This window comes from Artibeus jamaicensis, unplaced genomic scaffold (genome assembly GCF_021234435.1).
Source record: "Artibeus jamaicensis isolate MK-2021 breed Jamaican fruit bat unplaced genomic scaffold, CSHL_Jam_final contig_65, whole genome shotgun sequence".
In the NCBI taxonomy this organism is placed as follows: domain Eukaryota; kingdom Metazoa; phylum Chordata; class Mammalia; order Chiroptera; family Phyllostomidae; genus Artibeus; species Artibeus jamaicensis.
In genome coordinates this window covers 3,233,630-3,250,918 of record NW_026521913.1, presented here as the reverse complement: position 1 = coordinate 3,250,918, position 17,289 = coordinate 3,233,630, and the positions used below count along the sequence as shown (strand labels likewise).

At 41.3% G+C, this 17,289-nt stretch overlaps 1 protein-coding gene across 10 annotated transcripts in view; it reads right to left on the bottom strand.

Moving 5' to 3' along the window:
- Positions 1-17,289, bottom strand: part of RIN2 (Ras and Rab interactor 2) — a 254,705-nt gene that overhangs the window by 51,465 nt on the left and 185,951 nt on the right. For 7 of the 10 annotated variants that reach the window (XM_053670953.1, XM_053670951.1, XM_053670952.1 and 4 more), the window contains one exon: positions 9,067-9,167. The exons of 1 other annotated variant lie outside the window; for it this stretch is intronic. In XM_053670953.1, the coding sequence (XP_053526928.1) occupies positions 9,067-9,167 (101 nt within the window). Of the gene's footprint in view, positions 1-8,665; positions 8,834-9,049; positions 9,168-17,289 lie in introns of those variants that run through there. 2 more of the 10 variants (XM_037132792.2, XM_037132793.2) reach the window with 2 other exon arrangements.

Below are 17,289 nucleotides of genomic sequence, written 5' to 3'. Positions count from 1 at the left end.
AAAGGCAGCTGAAAATCCATTCATCTGAAACACAGAACTACCATAAACACAGCTACTCTTTCCTTCAGTGGAGGCAGGTAAGGTGGGCACTTTGTGGGGGAATGGTGGTCATAATTAAAGGAGGTCATGTGGCAAAAATAGTTTTGCAATACAAATTTTTCCTATCTTGCCTGTCGAAGATGTTCTGTAATTACTAGCTTAATTTAAGGTGTTTCCTGATTTCAAGCCACCAGGAGTATTTGGAATAAGGTTCCAAGGAGTTCTATGAGACTGACTAACTCTTTGCTCAAACTGTTAAATATGTAGCAACAATTAAGTTCAACTAAAAGAAAATATTTGTTGAACCAGGACTCAAATCAATGATTTAGAATAAGAGGAAGAAATAAACATTCAGCCAGAACAGAATGAAGAAATGAGAATTCAAAAAAATGAGGAGAGGCTTAGAAACCTCCAGGACAGCTTTAAACATTCCAATATCTGAATCACAGGGGTGCCAGAAGAAGAAGAGGAAGAGCAAGAAACTGAAAACTTATTTGAAAAAATAATGAAAGAAAACTTCCCCAATCTGGCGAAGGAAATAGACATACAAGTGCAGGAAGTTCAGAGAGTCCCAAACAAGTTGGACCCAAAGAGAGCCACACCATAATTAAAGTGAGAAAGGTTAAAGATAAAAGGAGAATCTTAAAAGCAACAAGAGCAAAGAAGAGAGTTATCTACAAAGGAGTTCCCATAAGACACTCAGATGATTTCTCCAAAGAAACCTTACAGGCAACAAAGGGCTGGAAAGAAAGGAAAGAAATATTCCAAGTCATGAAAAGCAAGGATCTCCATTCAAGATTACTCCATCTAGCAACAGTATCGTTTAGAATGGAAGGGCAGATAAATTACTTCCCAGATAAGGTCAAGTTAAAGAAGTTCATCATCACCAACCCTTTCTTATATGAAATGTTAAAGGGATTTTTTTTAAGAAAAAAAGATCAAAACTGTGAACAGTAGAATGACAACAAACTCAATACTCTCAACAACTGAACAAATAAACAAAACAAAATAAAAACAAACTAAGAAACAACTAGAACAGGAACTGAATCACAGAAATGGAGATCACATGGAGGGGTATCAGTGGGATCGGGGAAGGGAGAGAATGGAGAAAAGATGCAGGGAATAAGAAGCGTAAGTGGTAGGTGCAAGATAGGGGGAGTTTAAGAATAGTATAGGAAATGGAGAAGCCACAGAACTTATATGTACAACCAATGGACATAAACTAACGGGGGAGTGGAATGCTGGAAGGAATGGGGGTACCAGGTAAAGGGGATAAAGGGGAGAAAAATGGGATAACTGTAACAGCATAATCAATAAAATATACTTGGAAAAGTCTTGCTTGAATTGGAGTTATACTGTTATAGGAGATATCATAATATATTCAGGAAATCATCTAAAGTATTTGTAAATGTTTCCAATTATGAATCAGATTTGAGATTAGGTATAGAACCCTGGAATGATGCCAGTGGGAATTATTACTTCAATAAAAATGTCCCAACATTAAAAAAAGAAAATAATTATTGAGTGGGCACTATTTGCTAAAAATATCTAGATAGTGAAACCTAAAGGAGAGAGAATTTTAAACAAATATATAATGGAATGAGGACATAATAGAGGAATATACTAGGTACCCTGGGGACATTAGTGAGGAAGCAGACAATTTCAGGTAGGAAGTAGTTTTTGGAAATATGAGACTCATTAACCTTGAAGAATGAGGCCAGTCACAAGATCGAAAATGCCCCAAATAGCTGTGTGGTCTGTCTTGATTGGTGATACCTGTTACATTAGGGAAGATTTTTAAAAGAACATGTAATCTTGGATGTAGGTCTTTGCCTTTTATGACTTGGAATACTTCTTTCTAGCCCCTTCTTGCACAGAGAATAAATAGCATAGATGGTAGGCAGAAAATAGACAGGGGAAGGGTAAGAATACTATAGGAAATGCAGAAACCAAAGAACTTCTATGTATGACCCATGAGCATGAACTAAAGCAGGGGAAATATGGGTGGGAGGGGGTGTGCAGGATGGAGGGGAGTAAAGGGGGGAAATGGGACAACTGTAATAGCATAATTAATAAAATATATTAAAAAATAAAAGAACATGTAAGATTTCTTTTTTTGATTGCCACAGTAGAACATGTGTATTGTGGAATGCAAAAAATAAAAATAAATATTACCATGAACCCACCCCCTCAGATAGAAGCACTTTTGATTGTTTGCTTGCTATCTTATTTCTTTGCCTTGGTGTATATCATTTCAATGCCTTGATAGCATGAAGGAATAAGACAGGCACTTCTATGTTGTGATTCAGATACTTATCTCAGTGCTGCAGGACTCAGCAGTAATGTCTCTTCAGTATTAATAGAGCATCATATTCCAATTTTAACATGTCTAAGTTCCAGGCTAAAGTCATGGGAATTCTGAGCTGGCAGCTAGTTCACTGGCTCATGTTCATGGAAACTATAAAATTATAGAAAATATTCCTTGGGGGGAAGAGATGAAAAGAGAAAATAATCTAGAAATTATGATAAAAGTATAAATACATATGTACTTTTATTATTTACATATCTACTTATGAATCTTAGATCATAAACTTATAGCAAAAAAAGAAAAAACCCTGCCAATGAATTTCTCCCTATTTTTTAGATTCTTTTGGTTTACTTTGTTCAGTACTTATATGCAAAAATATTTGCCATGTCATGAATTGATTTGACCAAGGCCATTAGCTGCACCATAACTAAGAAATATATGTGCCTAAATCTGATACAGTTATGTTTGGAATTTAAATTCTTTTAAACTCAGAATACACCTGCATCCAATACAGTTTCCCATATTTAAGAAATATATGTTCTCCACTTCAGTGATTTCAGAAACAGAATTCAATAGCACTTCTTATTATGCCTTTCTATCCTTTCTTCTTTAAACATAAAATACAAAGTGACTATTCTTTGTTGACTTATACTCACTTTTACTTTTCTGAAGAGTTTGGAGAGTGTATTTATGAGATCATTAGGAAGCAAGTTTGTGTCACTGATAAAAAATCATCTAGAATTTTGTCTTCTTACACAGTATCTGTGTTGTATGCAGTGTTAGCCTGCAAAACAATTATTTTCCTCTTTTGTCATATCTGGACTGATGAAGAAGCATGGCTTGAGTGTAGGAAAAAGTGTTTCTGGTCCCTCTTCTTTTCTATGGAGGAAGCTTAAGGTCTACCATACACTTTCAACTTTTTATTTTTTATGTACCATCTGGGGTCCCCTAATTGCTTTATGAGGGTGATATCTGATTTCTACAAAAGGCTTCTGATACTTGAATACTTTTAGAATCTTCAAAAGGCTGGCATCTTTTATTTATCCATTCAACAAATATTTATTGAGTGGATGGATGCTACATGACAAACACTATTCTAGGTACTGAAAAAGAAAACAGTATCAAACACAGACTTGCTGTCATAAGGCTTACCATCTGTGGGGGCGACTTCTCTCTTGAGTTCCCTCGGTGCCACGGACACTCGTGAGTGAATAAATATGGCCAAGAGATGATGAGATCTGCTTGGGGATGGGAGGAGTGGGCTGTGGCCAGTTTCTCAGGGGAGACAAAGGCCAGCAGTGGCCAGTTTATCTGAGGAGAAAAAGGCCCCAAGCACCCTCTTCCATAGCCTTTTATTGGGTTGTAATACACAGGAATACAGGGCGGCAAGGAACAAACAGTAGATAACATTTCAAAGAGATCTGAGGGCTTCAGAGTCTGAGTCAGTGTCTGTCAGGAAGAGAGTTGCAGAAACTTTGGGAGACATACTCACTTCCTCTTGGACCCTTATCATATGAATGAAAGCACTCTTAGCACAGAAAATTTCCCAGGTTTATCAGCAAGTCTTTGTGATGCCAGATTTTTCCCCAGGACATGCTCTGGCAAGGCAAGGTGCTGCGCCTCTCCCCAAAAGGTATTCAGGCTTAAGGGGATTACAGCCAGGAAGCTGTTCTCCCAGAGGACATGGGGACTCGGGGTTTGTCAAAGCTGGGGAGCAAGAGTCCATTGCTCTCTGTTGCAGCCCCCTGAGTCCTTCCATGAAGGCCTCTCAAGTGATCAAGTCTGGCTCAGGTTGCCCCCTGCTGTGAGGGGGTCTTACCCATCATTGACTTCCGACCAAGCTTTGGGGGCAGGGAGAGGAATTGAGGCAGCGTTTGCTACCAGAGACAAGCTCTGGCTCCTGTGGCTTGCATTCCGAAGGCCGTCTCTCACCCTTAGCCACAAGGGGTAGAGATATAATTCCTAAAACTAGGCAGAGTGGTCTACAACAACCATCTAGTGCTGTTAGGCAGAAAATGCACAATTAAGCAAGTGAATATGTGCCAGATCTCTACAAGTTACGTAAAGAAAAAGAAAGCCAGCTAAGGTGACAGAAAGAAGGGAGGTCCAAGAGCCAATGCTTCCTGGAGGAAGTACACTCCAGGCAGAGGAAACAGCAAGTACAAAGGCTGGGAGGGAGGTGGCAGCCTGCTCAGCGAGAAGGTGGTGAAGCAGAGTGATGAAGGAGTAGAGATTGCAAAAGAAGAGTTGGTGAGAGGATATGAGGAGTCATATCCTGTAGGGTCTTGAAGACCATGGATGATTTTGGTTTTCTATTAAACACTACTAATGGGCTTTGACTTGGATTGAAATTAACCTAACTCAGATCATTCTCTATACTGCTTAGAGAAGGTAGAACAGGTGAAAGCAGAGACAGGGTGTATACTACAGTGGTGCTGGTGAGAAGTGGTCCAATCCTGGATCTAATGTGAAAGTAGAGATGCCAGGACTTAGAGATGAACAGGAGGACAGTTATGAAAGAAGCGGAGGCATCAGGGATGACTGTGGGCCCAAGCACTTGGAGGAGTGGTTATTGGGATAGGAAACACCAGGGAAGAGGCAGGTTTGTGAAGGGAAACTAGAAGTTCAGTCTTGTTCTTTTAAATTTGAGACACTAAAGGTCAGGCTGAGCGGGCAGCTAGAAGTCAACATCGGGATTCAAAGAGAGGACCAGCCTAGGGCTGTAAGCTGGGCATCATCAATACACAGATGGTATTAATGCCACAAGACTGGATGGAATTACCTAGGAAATTTATATATAGATCTTTTTTAGTAAACGATGTTTACTAAACAATGTAAATGATGTGTTGTCTTTACCTTGTGCCAGCATGTTGTGAAGTCCTTCATAGCTATGCACTCAATCTTCCTAGAAACTCTATCATCATCCTCATTTTATTCATGTGGACACTGAGGCACTGAGATTTTTTTAAGTATCTTGTCCAAGGTTTGTGGTGGAAAGAAGGGAGTTGTGAAGAGACTCAAGGATGGAGCTCTGGGTGATCCAGGGGTAGGAGGTGAAGGAGCCTAGAAGCAGCAGCTGGTGAGGTGAGAGGAAAGCAGGGATCATGGCATCCCATAAGCAAAGCGAAGGGAAGCGAAGCGAAGCCAAGCCAAGCCAAGCCAAGCCAAGCCAAGCCAAGCCAAGCCAAGCCAAGCCAAGCCAAGCCAGGCGAATGTCCCAGGAAGGGAGGTGGATCCACCGTGTCAGATGATGCAAAGTGGGAACAGACTATTGGATGGATAAAAGTGATACCTGCACTTTCCCTAACCTGGTTTTGAAGTTCACTTATTCCCATTTTAAATGCAGGCAAAAAAATCTTAGTTTCTTCAGCAGCTGAAGAAACTTTGTCACCAACCAAAACTCTAGATGTTTCCATTATTGGTGCTGAAGTATTTTTCATTTTCTTCTCTGCTTTCAGAGGATGTCAGTTTCTTGACCTATTGCAAGACCTCATTACTTGATGTGTTAATAACGAAGTACCTGTGCTATGAAATCACACATTTTTACATTCTAATCATTGTATTTCACTATCACTGTTTCCCCCATGTCCTCCTACATATTTTATTTTATACATTTAAAATATTATTCTGAGAAGGGGTCCATGACACAAGAGAAGGTTTCAGATCTCAAGGTCATCTTAACATCAACCACGACAGAGCAACTGTTGGGAACTGCTCTGCCCGGTTTCGGGAGTTGTACACACTCCTCTTGGATAAGGCTGAGTGAACAACTTTCGGACTGTGAGCCACTAAGGAGACAAAGCTTATCTCCCTGGCAGCAGCGCTGCTTCATTCATCTCTGTCCCCAATGCATGGTCAGTTAGTCAATGATGGGTATGACCCCTCAGAGGGGGGTCAATCTAACCAGACATGATCACTTGGGAGGCCCTCAAGGAAGGACTCAGGAGGCTGCATCAAAGAGGGAGTAATGGACCCTCACCCTCCAGTTATTTTGACATAGCTTGAGTCCCTATTTCCGTCTGGGAGAAGTGTTTTCTGGCTCTCATCCACTTGAGCCTAAAAACCTAAGATGGAGAGGGTGGTGAAGTCCTCTGCCCGCTAGAGCAGGTTCTGGGGTTGCAAAGTTTCTGCAACCCCCTTACCTGACAGACACTGACTCAGATTAAGCCCTCAGATTTCTTTGAAATGTTATCTATTGTTTGATCTTTGCTGCCTGACATTGATTAATGAGCTTTACCTGTACTCTTGTGTATTACAACCCTAATAAAAGCCATTGAGGAAGGGTCTCTTGGTCCTTCTCCTCTGAGAGATTGACCACCTCTCCTCCTCAAGCAGATCATATTTTCGTAGTTTTATTTCCATCCATGGCAGATGGGGGGACTTGCTCGCAAAGGTTCCCCCACAAGCAACCAAAAACTAATGCTGGTTGGGAATAATGATTTCTAACCTAGGGCACCACTGTGACACTTACTCCAGTGTTCAACAAACTGGGCAGCCACAGACATATCCTGGTGACTGTGGGTGGGGTGGGAGAAGCCATATCACAGCTCACAGCCCCACTGAAGATGGGGCCACAAAAGGTGGCCACTTCAAGGCATCTGTGCAGCCACCAGAAATGTGCCCAGCTGAGGTCCCCAGGGGCTGACTGCTTCTTCTCTCTCTGGTGTTTTCAACTTGAGGCAGCTCTGCTCCTCTCCTGCCTGCTCTCCTCCTGGCTCTGGGCTGCTCTGTGCCAGTAGGACCTGCTGTTTCCCTGCAGCCACTCACAGTTCTGCTCTGCTTTCATTGTGAAAAGAATGCTAAGTCCTCCTTCCCCTACTTCTCTGTTATCTGGCCCTCATGACAGCATTGGGCAAAATGGAGCAATGATTAATGAAGTCACCTCTCCATACTTCTAAAAATCAGCAAAAGACCCCAGCACAGAAGCCAGAGCCTTATTAGCAAGACTTTTTACCACATCATACAGGTCCCACATAAGTAAAATGAGGGGCATGCCAGAGCTTTGCCTCATAGTGTAGTTAGGAGATTGAATGAGTTGGCAGCTGCAGTGCTCTTAGAACAGAGACTGGCATGTTGTAAAAACCATATACATTGTTAAATGAAGACAATCTTGCCTTTTCTCTGTCTTTCCCATTGAAAAAGTACCAAGTAAAATGCCTCTGAAATTCCATAAATTCAGTGTTAAGCAATATAGCATTCAAGAATGAGTGACATATTGATCTGAAAAAATAAAGTTCCATTCTCCAATTTAAAAAGAAAAGGAATAAAAGAGATGTTAAACATTAAATGATGGCCCAGCTCACCCACCTCAATACCCACTGCAGTTAGAGACTGAGATTACTCTAGAGGGGTAAACGGAGAGCTTGGACCTCTGGAGAGTTTGGGGTCCCCTTTGCAGTGTTGTATTTCCTGGATGTGGGGGAAGTCAGTGTTACTAAAGCTCTCTTCTTTACTCTTTTGTCACCATCTTGGACTCCCAATTTATTTTTAGCTTAGTAATGCTAAGGGTAAAGAGAATCTCCTGGCTAAAGTTCCACAGAGTTTGGAACTACTCTGAATGTGAGGTGGATACTTCAATAGGAGCACAGTCTTTAATCAGAAATCACCATGCATTTGTCTAGGTTATGGGGAAAAATAACCAGTTCAAGCCATTCATATGAAGTAAAAGGGAATCATAGAATTCCCTGGTGCTACTGCAAGTTTCTTGGGGACCATCAGGTCTACCCCTGTCATTTTGTAGAGAAGGAACTGTAAGGCAGAATTTTGATAGCTAAGGGAGAATACAGTTCCTCTAGAGACATAGGAGTTAAAGCACCACCTTACAGCTGCCAAGTGCCTCCTTGGGATTGCTTGTTCTTTCCTCAGTCTATGGCAGGGAACAAGTCTGGCCAGGTTGAAATATGCCTGGACAACAGCCCCAGCTGGTTTGCCTGCTTTTGCAGGACTCTTCCTGCCTGCCTCATGACCTACAAGCAAAACCCACTCCAGGAATCTCACACTTACATTGCACAGACAGCCTCAACCCCATTTCCTGGGAAAAGGGGCACACTGATAACAAATTTGGCCTCTTGAGCACCAAGTGTCCATGTTGTTTAGCAGTCAGTATATTATGTTGTTTTGCAAACAATGAATTACACCATCCAAGAGCTGGATGAGGTTTTGATAAGCTCCTCCAACCTGCCACCCCCACCCTGACTACTGCACAATAGTACAATATTTGCCTCCCCTTTCTTAATCATTTACAATCATATCCAATTTCCAACACTCTAGGATGTACTTCAGGCTAATGGCTACGGTAAATGCTAGGGGTTTTCTGACCTGAGAATGCAAAATGAGTCCATCCTCTTAGAGTTCCCCTTTAAACCTTCTGGAGACTGACACGGGCTACACTGAGTTCTACTTTGCACACGGAGGATCCAGCTGCGTTATTGTTTCCATCACTGTTTGTAGGTGGATATGGTAGATAGAACTTTAGGTTTCCGGGTTCTGGTGCCAGGAGGAATTGAGAGGGTATAAAGTTCAAGTGCCTTCAAAGTGATTAAAATAACCAAGCAGACAACTGGTTCCTGGGCCACTCCCACCTCCTCCAGAGTTTGATCTGGAGTGGCCACCACAGTCCCAGTTCCCAAACTTGAGGAGCCACGGAAATGGCAGTCCTCAAAGCTAATAGGGTTCACTTAGCTCCCATCTCGCACCCAGTACCTAATCGCCTCTGTCACCTGTGGGCTTCAGTGAGTTCCAGGCCATTTTCCAGGCTGACATCTGTCTGCACCATCTCCTGTTTCAGTTCTCCGATCTCCGAAGCAATTGTGTCAATAAGCTATTCAAAGACAAAAATAGTGTGACATCAGGAAATGGCAGAGGCGTGCCTAGGGCTTGGGGAGCTTCAGACACTTCAATAGGAGCACAGAGATGACCACCTTTTTTTTCCTTTTTTAAAAAAAAATCTTGGCTATGTTAATTTCCTCTACTCAGAGGAAAAAAATAAAAAGGGAGGGAGCAGCTTCTTCTTAGAAAGAGGAAGAACTTAGGTTTCGGTATTGCCCTAAGAAAAAGAATATGACACCCAGTTTTGTTTCTCAGCATGAGTACAAAAAGGAATAAACAAATCCTGGTAAATCAGGCCTTGACATTCATGTTGTCAAAGTGAAAACTCAAATGTTATTCCCTGGATTAAATTTTATGCAGTCATTATTCTGGTTACAGAAATAAGCATATTTTAGACATATACAGCTTGCAAATCAATTCACAAAAAAATTAAACTTATTTCTCATCTGAGTCTTTGGGTTTTTTTTTCTGATTGGAAAAAAACTGTTTGGGAAAAGGGAAGAGAGGGATGTATGGGGGCTGGAAGTGTGTGAGTGGGTGAGAGGTTGAACCATAAGGAGAATGGAGGAGAAAATATGGCCTTGTTTTGCAGAAGGCTTGTGTGTAATTACTCCTCTACCCACATACTGGAGAGGGGCTATATCTGACCCTAAAGTTTGGTCTAAATTCTTGAGCCCACCTATCCATCCATTCAACAGAATCTTTCCTGGTGAATATTAGACACAGTATTTGTAGAGCAGCTCTTCTCAAAGTGTGCCACAGCTCACTAATTTATATTGATTGTCGGCCAAGATGGAGGCATAGGCACATACACTTCCCCCATCACACAACCAAAATAATAACAACAAATATAAAAACAAAAATAACCAGAAATGCCAGAAAATGGAACTGTATGGAAGCCTGACAAGCAAGGAGTTAAAGAAGAAACATTCATCTGGAATGGTAGGAGGGATGGAGATACACAACCTGAGAGGCAGAGAGGATGTGAGGCAAGGCTGAAGCTGACAGTCTCACATTTTCATGAGGATAAACTAGGAGCAACAACTGGGGAGCAAGACAGACCACATAACCCAGGGTTCCAGCCTAGGGGACTAAAGCCCCAAAACTTCTGGCTATAAAAACTCGTGGGGGTTGTGGTAGAAGGAGAAACTCCCAGCCTCAGAGAAGAGTTTGTAGGGGAGACCCACAGAGTCCTAGAATGTACACAAACCCATCCACCCAGGAATTAGCACCAGAAGGGTCCAATTTGCTTGTGGGTAGTGAGGGAAGTGACTGAAAGCCAGCTAGAGCTAAGCAAGTAGCATTGTTCCCTCTCTGACCCCTCTCCAACATGCAGTGCCACAACACAACAACATGGGTTTCCCTGCCCTGGTGAATACCTAAGGCTCTGCCCCTTACTACATAACAGGCATGCCCAAAGAAACATGGCCCAAATGGAAGAGCAGATCAAAACTCCAAAAATAGAACTAAGCGATGAAGGATAGTCATCCTATCAGATGCAGAATTCAAAACACTAGTAATCAGGATGCTCACAGAAATGGTTGAGAATGGTCACAAAATAGAGGCAAAAGTAAAGGCTATGCAAAGTGAAATAAAACAAAATATACAGGGAACCAAGAGTGAAGAGAAGGAAACCAGGACTCAAATCAACAATTTGGAGCAGAAGGAAGAAAAAAAACATTCAACCAGAACAGAATGAAGAAACAGGAATTCAAAAAAAGGAGGAGACGCTTAGGAACCTCCAGGACAACTTTAAACATTCCAACATCCAAATCATAAGGTGCCAGAAGGAGAAGAGGAAGAGCAAGAGACTGAAACCTTATTTGAAAAAATAATGAAGGCGAACTTTTCCATTCTGGCAAAAGAAAATAGATTTCCAGGAAGTCCAGGAAGCTCAGAGAATCCCAAAGAAGTTGGACCCAAGGACACACATAATCCCCAAGGCACATCATAATCACATTACCCAAGATTAAAGATAAGGAGAGAATCTGAAAAGCAGCAAGAGAAAAGAAGAGAGTTATCTACAAAGGGGTTCCCATAAGACTATCAGATGATTTCTCCAAAGAAACTTTACAGGCAAGAAAGGGCTGGAAAGAAGTATTCAAAGGCATGAAATGCAGGAAGCCACATCCAAGATTACTTTATCCAGCAAAGCTGTCATTTGGAATGGAAGGTCAGATAAAGTGCTTCCCAGATAATGTCAAGTTAAAGGGGTTTATCATCACCAAGCCCTTATTATATGAAATGTTAAAGGAACTTATCTAAGAAAAAGAAGAAGATCAAAACTATGAACAGTGAAATCACAACAAGCTCACAACTATCAACAACTGAATCTAAAAAAACAAACTAAGAAACAACTAGAACAGAAACAGAATCACAGAAATAGAGATCACATGGAGGGTTATCAGAGACCGCGGGAAGGGGTAGACTGGGGGAAATGGTACAGGGAATAAGAAGCATAAATGGTAGGTACAAAATAGGCATGGGGAGGTTAAGAAGAGTACAGGAAATGGAGAAGCCAAGGAACTTATATGTATGACCCATGGACATGAACTAAATAAGGGGTGGGGGAAGAACATGTGTGGTCAGAGGTTGCAAGGTGGATGGAAATAAAGGGAAAAAATGAAACAACTGTGATAGCATAATCAATAAAATATACTTTAAAATATAAAATAAAGTGAGTGTATCTTCTGAGTGTATCCTAAACTTGATGTATCCTAAACTAGCACATTGTGGTTTTTCTTCCCCATTGTAGACCTGCTGCTATGTAATAAGTACTCTAAAAATATTTTTAAAAGATGAAAAATCAAACTTAAAACACAAATACTAAAACTAACCAGGGCTATAGGAAACTTGGTGACAACTCTTAAGAAGAACTTCATTCTTCATGGCACTTCTCTCATTTGTCTTGTTAGTTAACCCTAAATGACTTTTGAGGTCACTGAAGAATCTAGTACAATACAGGCTTCAGACAACTGACAAAGTAAATCAGGACCTTAGCACAATGACTATTTCAAGATATACCACACCAGCTGCTACCATATAACTATAGACACTCTGTGTATCTTTTAAAAATTATTTTTATTTTTTCCAAGAAGATACTAAATTCAAAGTTACATCAGAGGATTTGCTCTGCAAGATCACTTGGAATATAATTTAGGGGAAAAAAAAACCAAGTCTGTGCCTCTAGAATTTGCACTGAGTCATCAGCACCTGTATCAGCATGGTCCACTCAGCCTTTCACGGCCTGCCCAAGGTAAAGCCAAGTTGGTCTCTTCCCTTTCAGTAGAAGCAGTTTATAAATTAATCATTGGAGGACCATGTTTAAAGTCACCCTCTTCTGCTCAGTGAGAACTTAACTGTGATTTAGAGCAAACAGCTGCATTCTGGATGTATAGCCACACTGGTGTTTTTTGGTGGTGAATAATTGAAAAATCTTGAGCAGTACTTTTTTTAGTGGTTGCGACAATGTCAGCTACTTCCCCATCATGTCCAGCCAGGGTTCTAGTGGACTGGTTGGAACTCCACCCCTTCTGTGTCCTGATTTACCCCTGGTGTAGAAGGAAATGAACAGGAAGTTACAAAGAGGAAGATGGAGAGGGAAGAGCAATCATTCATTCAATAACTCATGTATGCCAGAGCCTGTCCCAAGCTCAGAGGATGGAGTGGATAGCAAAAGGGCATCATTCCTTCTCTGCAGAATTTACATCCAGGTGGGGGCCATCTGGGAGATGCTGTGGCTCCAGGAATAACCCATAGGCAGAACCATCAACCTCAAATGGTGAAAGCGGGGTGTCAAGCAGGAAGGTTGGGAGGCATCATGGCTCAGGTTCCCCAGAAACAGGCCCAGAGCTAAAGACTTTTCTGAAAATGGGTTATCAGGCAGAGAAACCAATAGTGGCACAGCAGAGGAGGAGGTCAGACAATTCTAGTTTCAAGCAAAGGCTCCTGATGGTAACTTTGGCTCCATCTTAAAAGGTTCTTGAGGACAGTGGGTGGTCTCACATCAGGGTGGTCTCATCCAGCAGAAAGGGAGCTGGAGTATGTATATACTACTGCCCATTAGCGATTGATTGAGGACTAACTTCAGGGGTCCTTCTGGGTCTCTGCAACTGACAATGCTGGTTCTAGACAGCAGAAAGCCATCCTCAGACAAAGGACTTGGGGCCCAGTTTCCTTCTCATGACCACTCTCAGCAGGTATTAGGGATCCCCTTTGGTGGAAGGCCTGGTCTCAAGGAATACCATGGCACAATGAGATGTTTGCAGGGGTTTTCAGATCTGAGGAAGGTCCAAGGAGCTGAAGGCTACGAAAACCTGATCCATCAACACGTTGCGGTCCCCTTAGGGGTACCAACACACACAAAGGACCCCAGGTCCTGAATTTTCTGGGGCTTTCCTAATTTGAAATATGTCCACCCATTGTAAGTACATCTATGCTTATCAGGCTCCTAACAAGCCTTGTGGAATTATAGTGCCTGTGGGGACATAGCATGTGAAGGTATCCCTCATGGGCATTGCACAAGGTCCTATGCCCCCCAACTGATATAATTAACCAACACATCAACCCCACACTTCTCATACCCTTTAAACTAGATTTCTCACTTTCCATCTATGGGTTGTATAAATGACTAAGCCCTCTCTCCACCAGCAAATACCCAAATACTAAAGTTGAACATCTGCTCTGGACTTTGCTGCATCTGCTCAGTGAACTCTTATTAAGCAGCCCTGAGAATCAGGCCTTAGTATACCCTCAGCTCACGAATGAGGAAATTTAAGGGGTCACACTATTTAGTGAAGGACACACTGCTTAAAACAGCCAAGCCAAAGGAATTCTAGGTAATCCATTTAGCCAAAAAATTGCTTTTAAATATTAATTGTTTGCTTGTGTTTATTTTCTGTAAATACTACTATTTATTACCCTGAGCTATAATCAAAGTTGTTTATATCAAACCATTTCAGTTAACTCAGAGATGATACTAAGGTGGGTTGCTTATTATCTTTTTCTCTACATAAGTATGTGGAAATGTGTTGTATTGTTTTAAGCTCCAACATAGGAAAAATGGAATAAAAAGATAATTAGGCCCTAGCAGGGTAGCTCAGTTGATTAGAGCATTGTCCCCATGATACCAAGGTTTCAGGTTTGATCCCTGATCAGGGAACATGCACAAATCAACCAATGAATGCATAAATAAGTGGAACAACAAATCATTCCCTCTCTTTCTCTACCCCATCCCCAAATTAAATTATTAAAAAATTTTTTAAAGATTTTATTTATTTATCTTTAGAGGGGAAGGGAAGGAGATAGGGAGAGAAATATCAATGTATGGTTGCCTCTCATGCATTCCCTGCTGAGAACTGGCCTGTAACCCAGGCATGTGTCCTGACTGGGAATAGAACTGCAATCATCTGGTTCGCAGGCCCGTGCTCAATCCACTGAGCTACACTAGCCAGGGCAAATTTTAAAAATGTAGTGAATATTGTTTTTGGTGAATAGAAAGGTTCTGATTGTGATTAAGATGTTTTAAACCAGCAGGGCTAAGATGAACTATTGCATAAGTACTGTTGAGCTTATTTGCTCTTCATTTGGAATGAAAATCAAAGGCAGAGTTCTACCTATGTCTCCTAAGCTACCCCCAGCCTTTCGGCAAGTTTGAAAAAAGTAGCCCCCTGGCCACACCCCTTGGCCTGCAGAAGGCACCTGGGGCTGATAAAGCCATCTCCAAGTATAGTGTTTAAGGTTTTGGGGAACCTAGCCCTGGCCCTATTATAGTCATCCCTCCTCCTTCTGATTTCACACCACATTCAAAATTATATTCCAGATGAATGAAAAGCCCACAACTAAATAAATACAACATATGTAAGTAAGCAAAACTTTATATTATATGTCTTAGCAAAAAACAGAGGAAATAGTTTATTACTTCAAGATCAGAAATGTTATCTTAGACAAAACAAGAACCAGTGAACTTTTGAGTCTATCAACCTTAAAAGCCTTAGAAAATTTAAAAGACAGAAAAACAGTATGAAAGAAAATCTTTTAATTATTTTAGGCAATGGATTTATATCACAACTTAAGAAAAATAAGAAACCCCAAAATGGTCAACAGACAAATGGGCAGGCAATTCCTCAGAAGAGGAAATACAAACAATCAGTATAAAAACAGTATAATCTTAATGAGCAAAGCACATTAAGATAATAAAAAGCCACTGTACTCAACAGATTGGCCAAAGTTTAAAAGTATGGTAATATCAAAACACTGACAACTGAGGTAGATGCTTTCAAAGATGACAGAGGCAGTACAGATGGACATGGCCACCTGGAGAGCAATGTGGCATTTTCTCTAAAGGTTCACACAAGACACAGGATGTTCATCACAGTGCTGCTGGTGACAGCAAAACACTAGGTAGATGTCTATCAAAATAGAATGGATACATGGAATATCCCTATGTGGTACACCCCTATGGTGAACAACCATTCCCACTTAAAATGAAATGAACTATGCCTTTTTTCAATGTGGATAAATTCCACATTGCATTGGATGAAACAAATAAGCTACAGGACAACACATCATACACACAAAACTGTTAGTAGTGGTTTCCTCTGAGTAGGTAGAAAAGATTATGATCATGGTCAAGGGAGATTAGCTACAGTAATCTATGTTTTTCAGTGGGAATGTATTCATGTGTTGTATTTTCGATTACAATTAAATTTTTTAAAAATGCAAACATGCATAGGATAAAGACATAACATAGTTTCAGAAAAAAAAAAAAAAGGGCATGGTTTTGAGATATTCCAACATCATTCCCCAGACTCTCCTCTACAAGTGAAGGGGAAAAGTCTCCATTACTTCTTGGTTTCCATGGTGACAATTCCTGGGGGTAGGGGGCAAAAATTATTTGAAAGTTTGTAAGAAATCCATTATTTTCTACTTCAGACAAACCCCCAAAGGGTGTACCTATCAGTCTATGAGGCTCCTCCTGCTCAGCAGAAGCAAACAGGAGAAAGAAGTGTTTGGGTCATGTGGTTTTTCATAACCTGGAGTTTGGTCCAGTCCCAGAGTTGGTGGAACTGTAAAGGTCAAGCTGATACACTTGGGAAATAGAAACTCAATGGCCAAAAGCCAAGCACTTGACTTTTTCCACACCCTAGGTTTCAAGTCTTAGTCTCTCAGTTAGCTAACTATGCAGCCCTTTTCTAACCACTGATAACATTCCTGAGTTAGAATTTGAAGAGCACTGTATCAGAACTTGCTCAATAAGCACTTTCTTGTTTTATACTTACTTTACCTTCAAGAGAATTTTTCTCCTTTTATCTAACCCTAAAAGAAAGAAAACAAGATTTGGAGTCCCTCCCTCTCCCTCCCTTCAGACTCCCAAGCAAACAGGGACTGTAGACAGCAACTTCTTTCCCTAGTAAGTCAGGGAAAACTGACATGTAAGGGGCAGATCCTGAGATTAGAGACTTCTGGGCAGACAGGCAGAAGCAAGATTGGACTCCACACCACTGGTCCTTTGTAGGTCCAGGTCTTTTGCTGGGGATGAAATAGTGAAATGGTCACTTTTTTGTCTGGGAGGGTGTAAGTACTTTTTAAGTGTCTTTTAGCCTTATTAACTCTGCTTCATAGCAATGATTACTATTAATAGGAGAAAGAGAATTTAAATAGGAAGAATATCTGGGAGTATGTAAGTACTTGTTATAAAGTGTTTTGATCTTATCATCGTTTTCAATCCTCCAACACCAATTGCTCCCAGAGTCACTCAACAGGGGGCCAAGAAGGCATTTGAAGGGAGGTCTTTTTGAGTCTAAAGCTGGTACCCTCACCACTACTACTAGCTCATGCTGCCAAAGCACCACAGCTGCTGCAAGCCAGACTGCCTCTAAACAGTACAAGGTTTGAAGTGTGGCCCTTTAGATGAGATTCCTGCCTACTGGAAAATTACCCTGAATGATTACGGAATGGTACAAATCAGTGTAGGTTGCTGTGCCAGACTGGAGCACAGCAGGCCAAGCATTGTCCAGGCTGAGCCCTGAGTGTGATCTCAAAGGGCCAAGAAAGAACCTGGGGCTTTCTGAATTCTCCTGCCCTTGCCTGGATACCAGTTTGCCTGGAAGTCA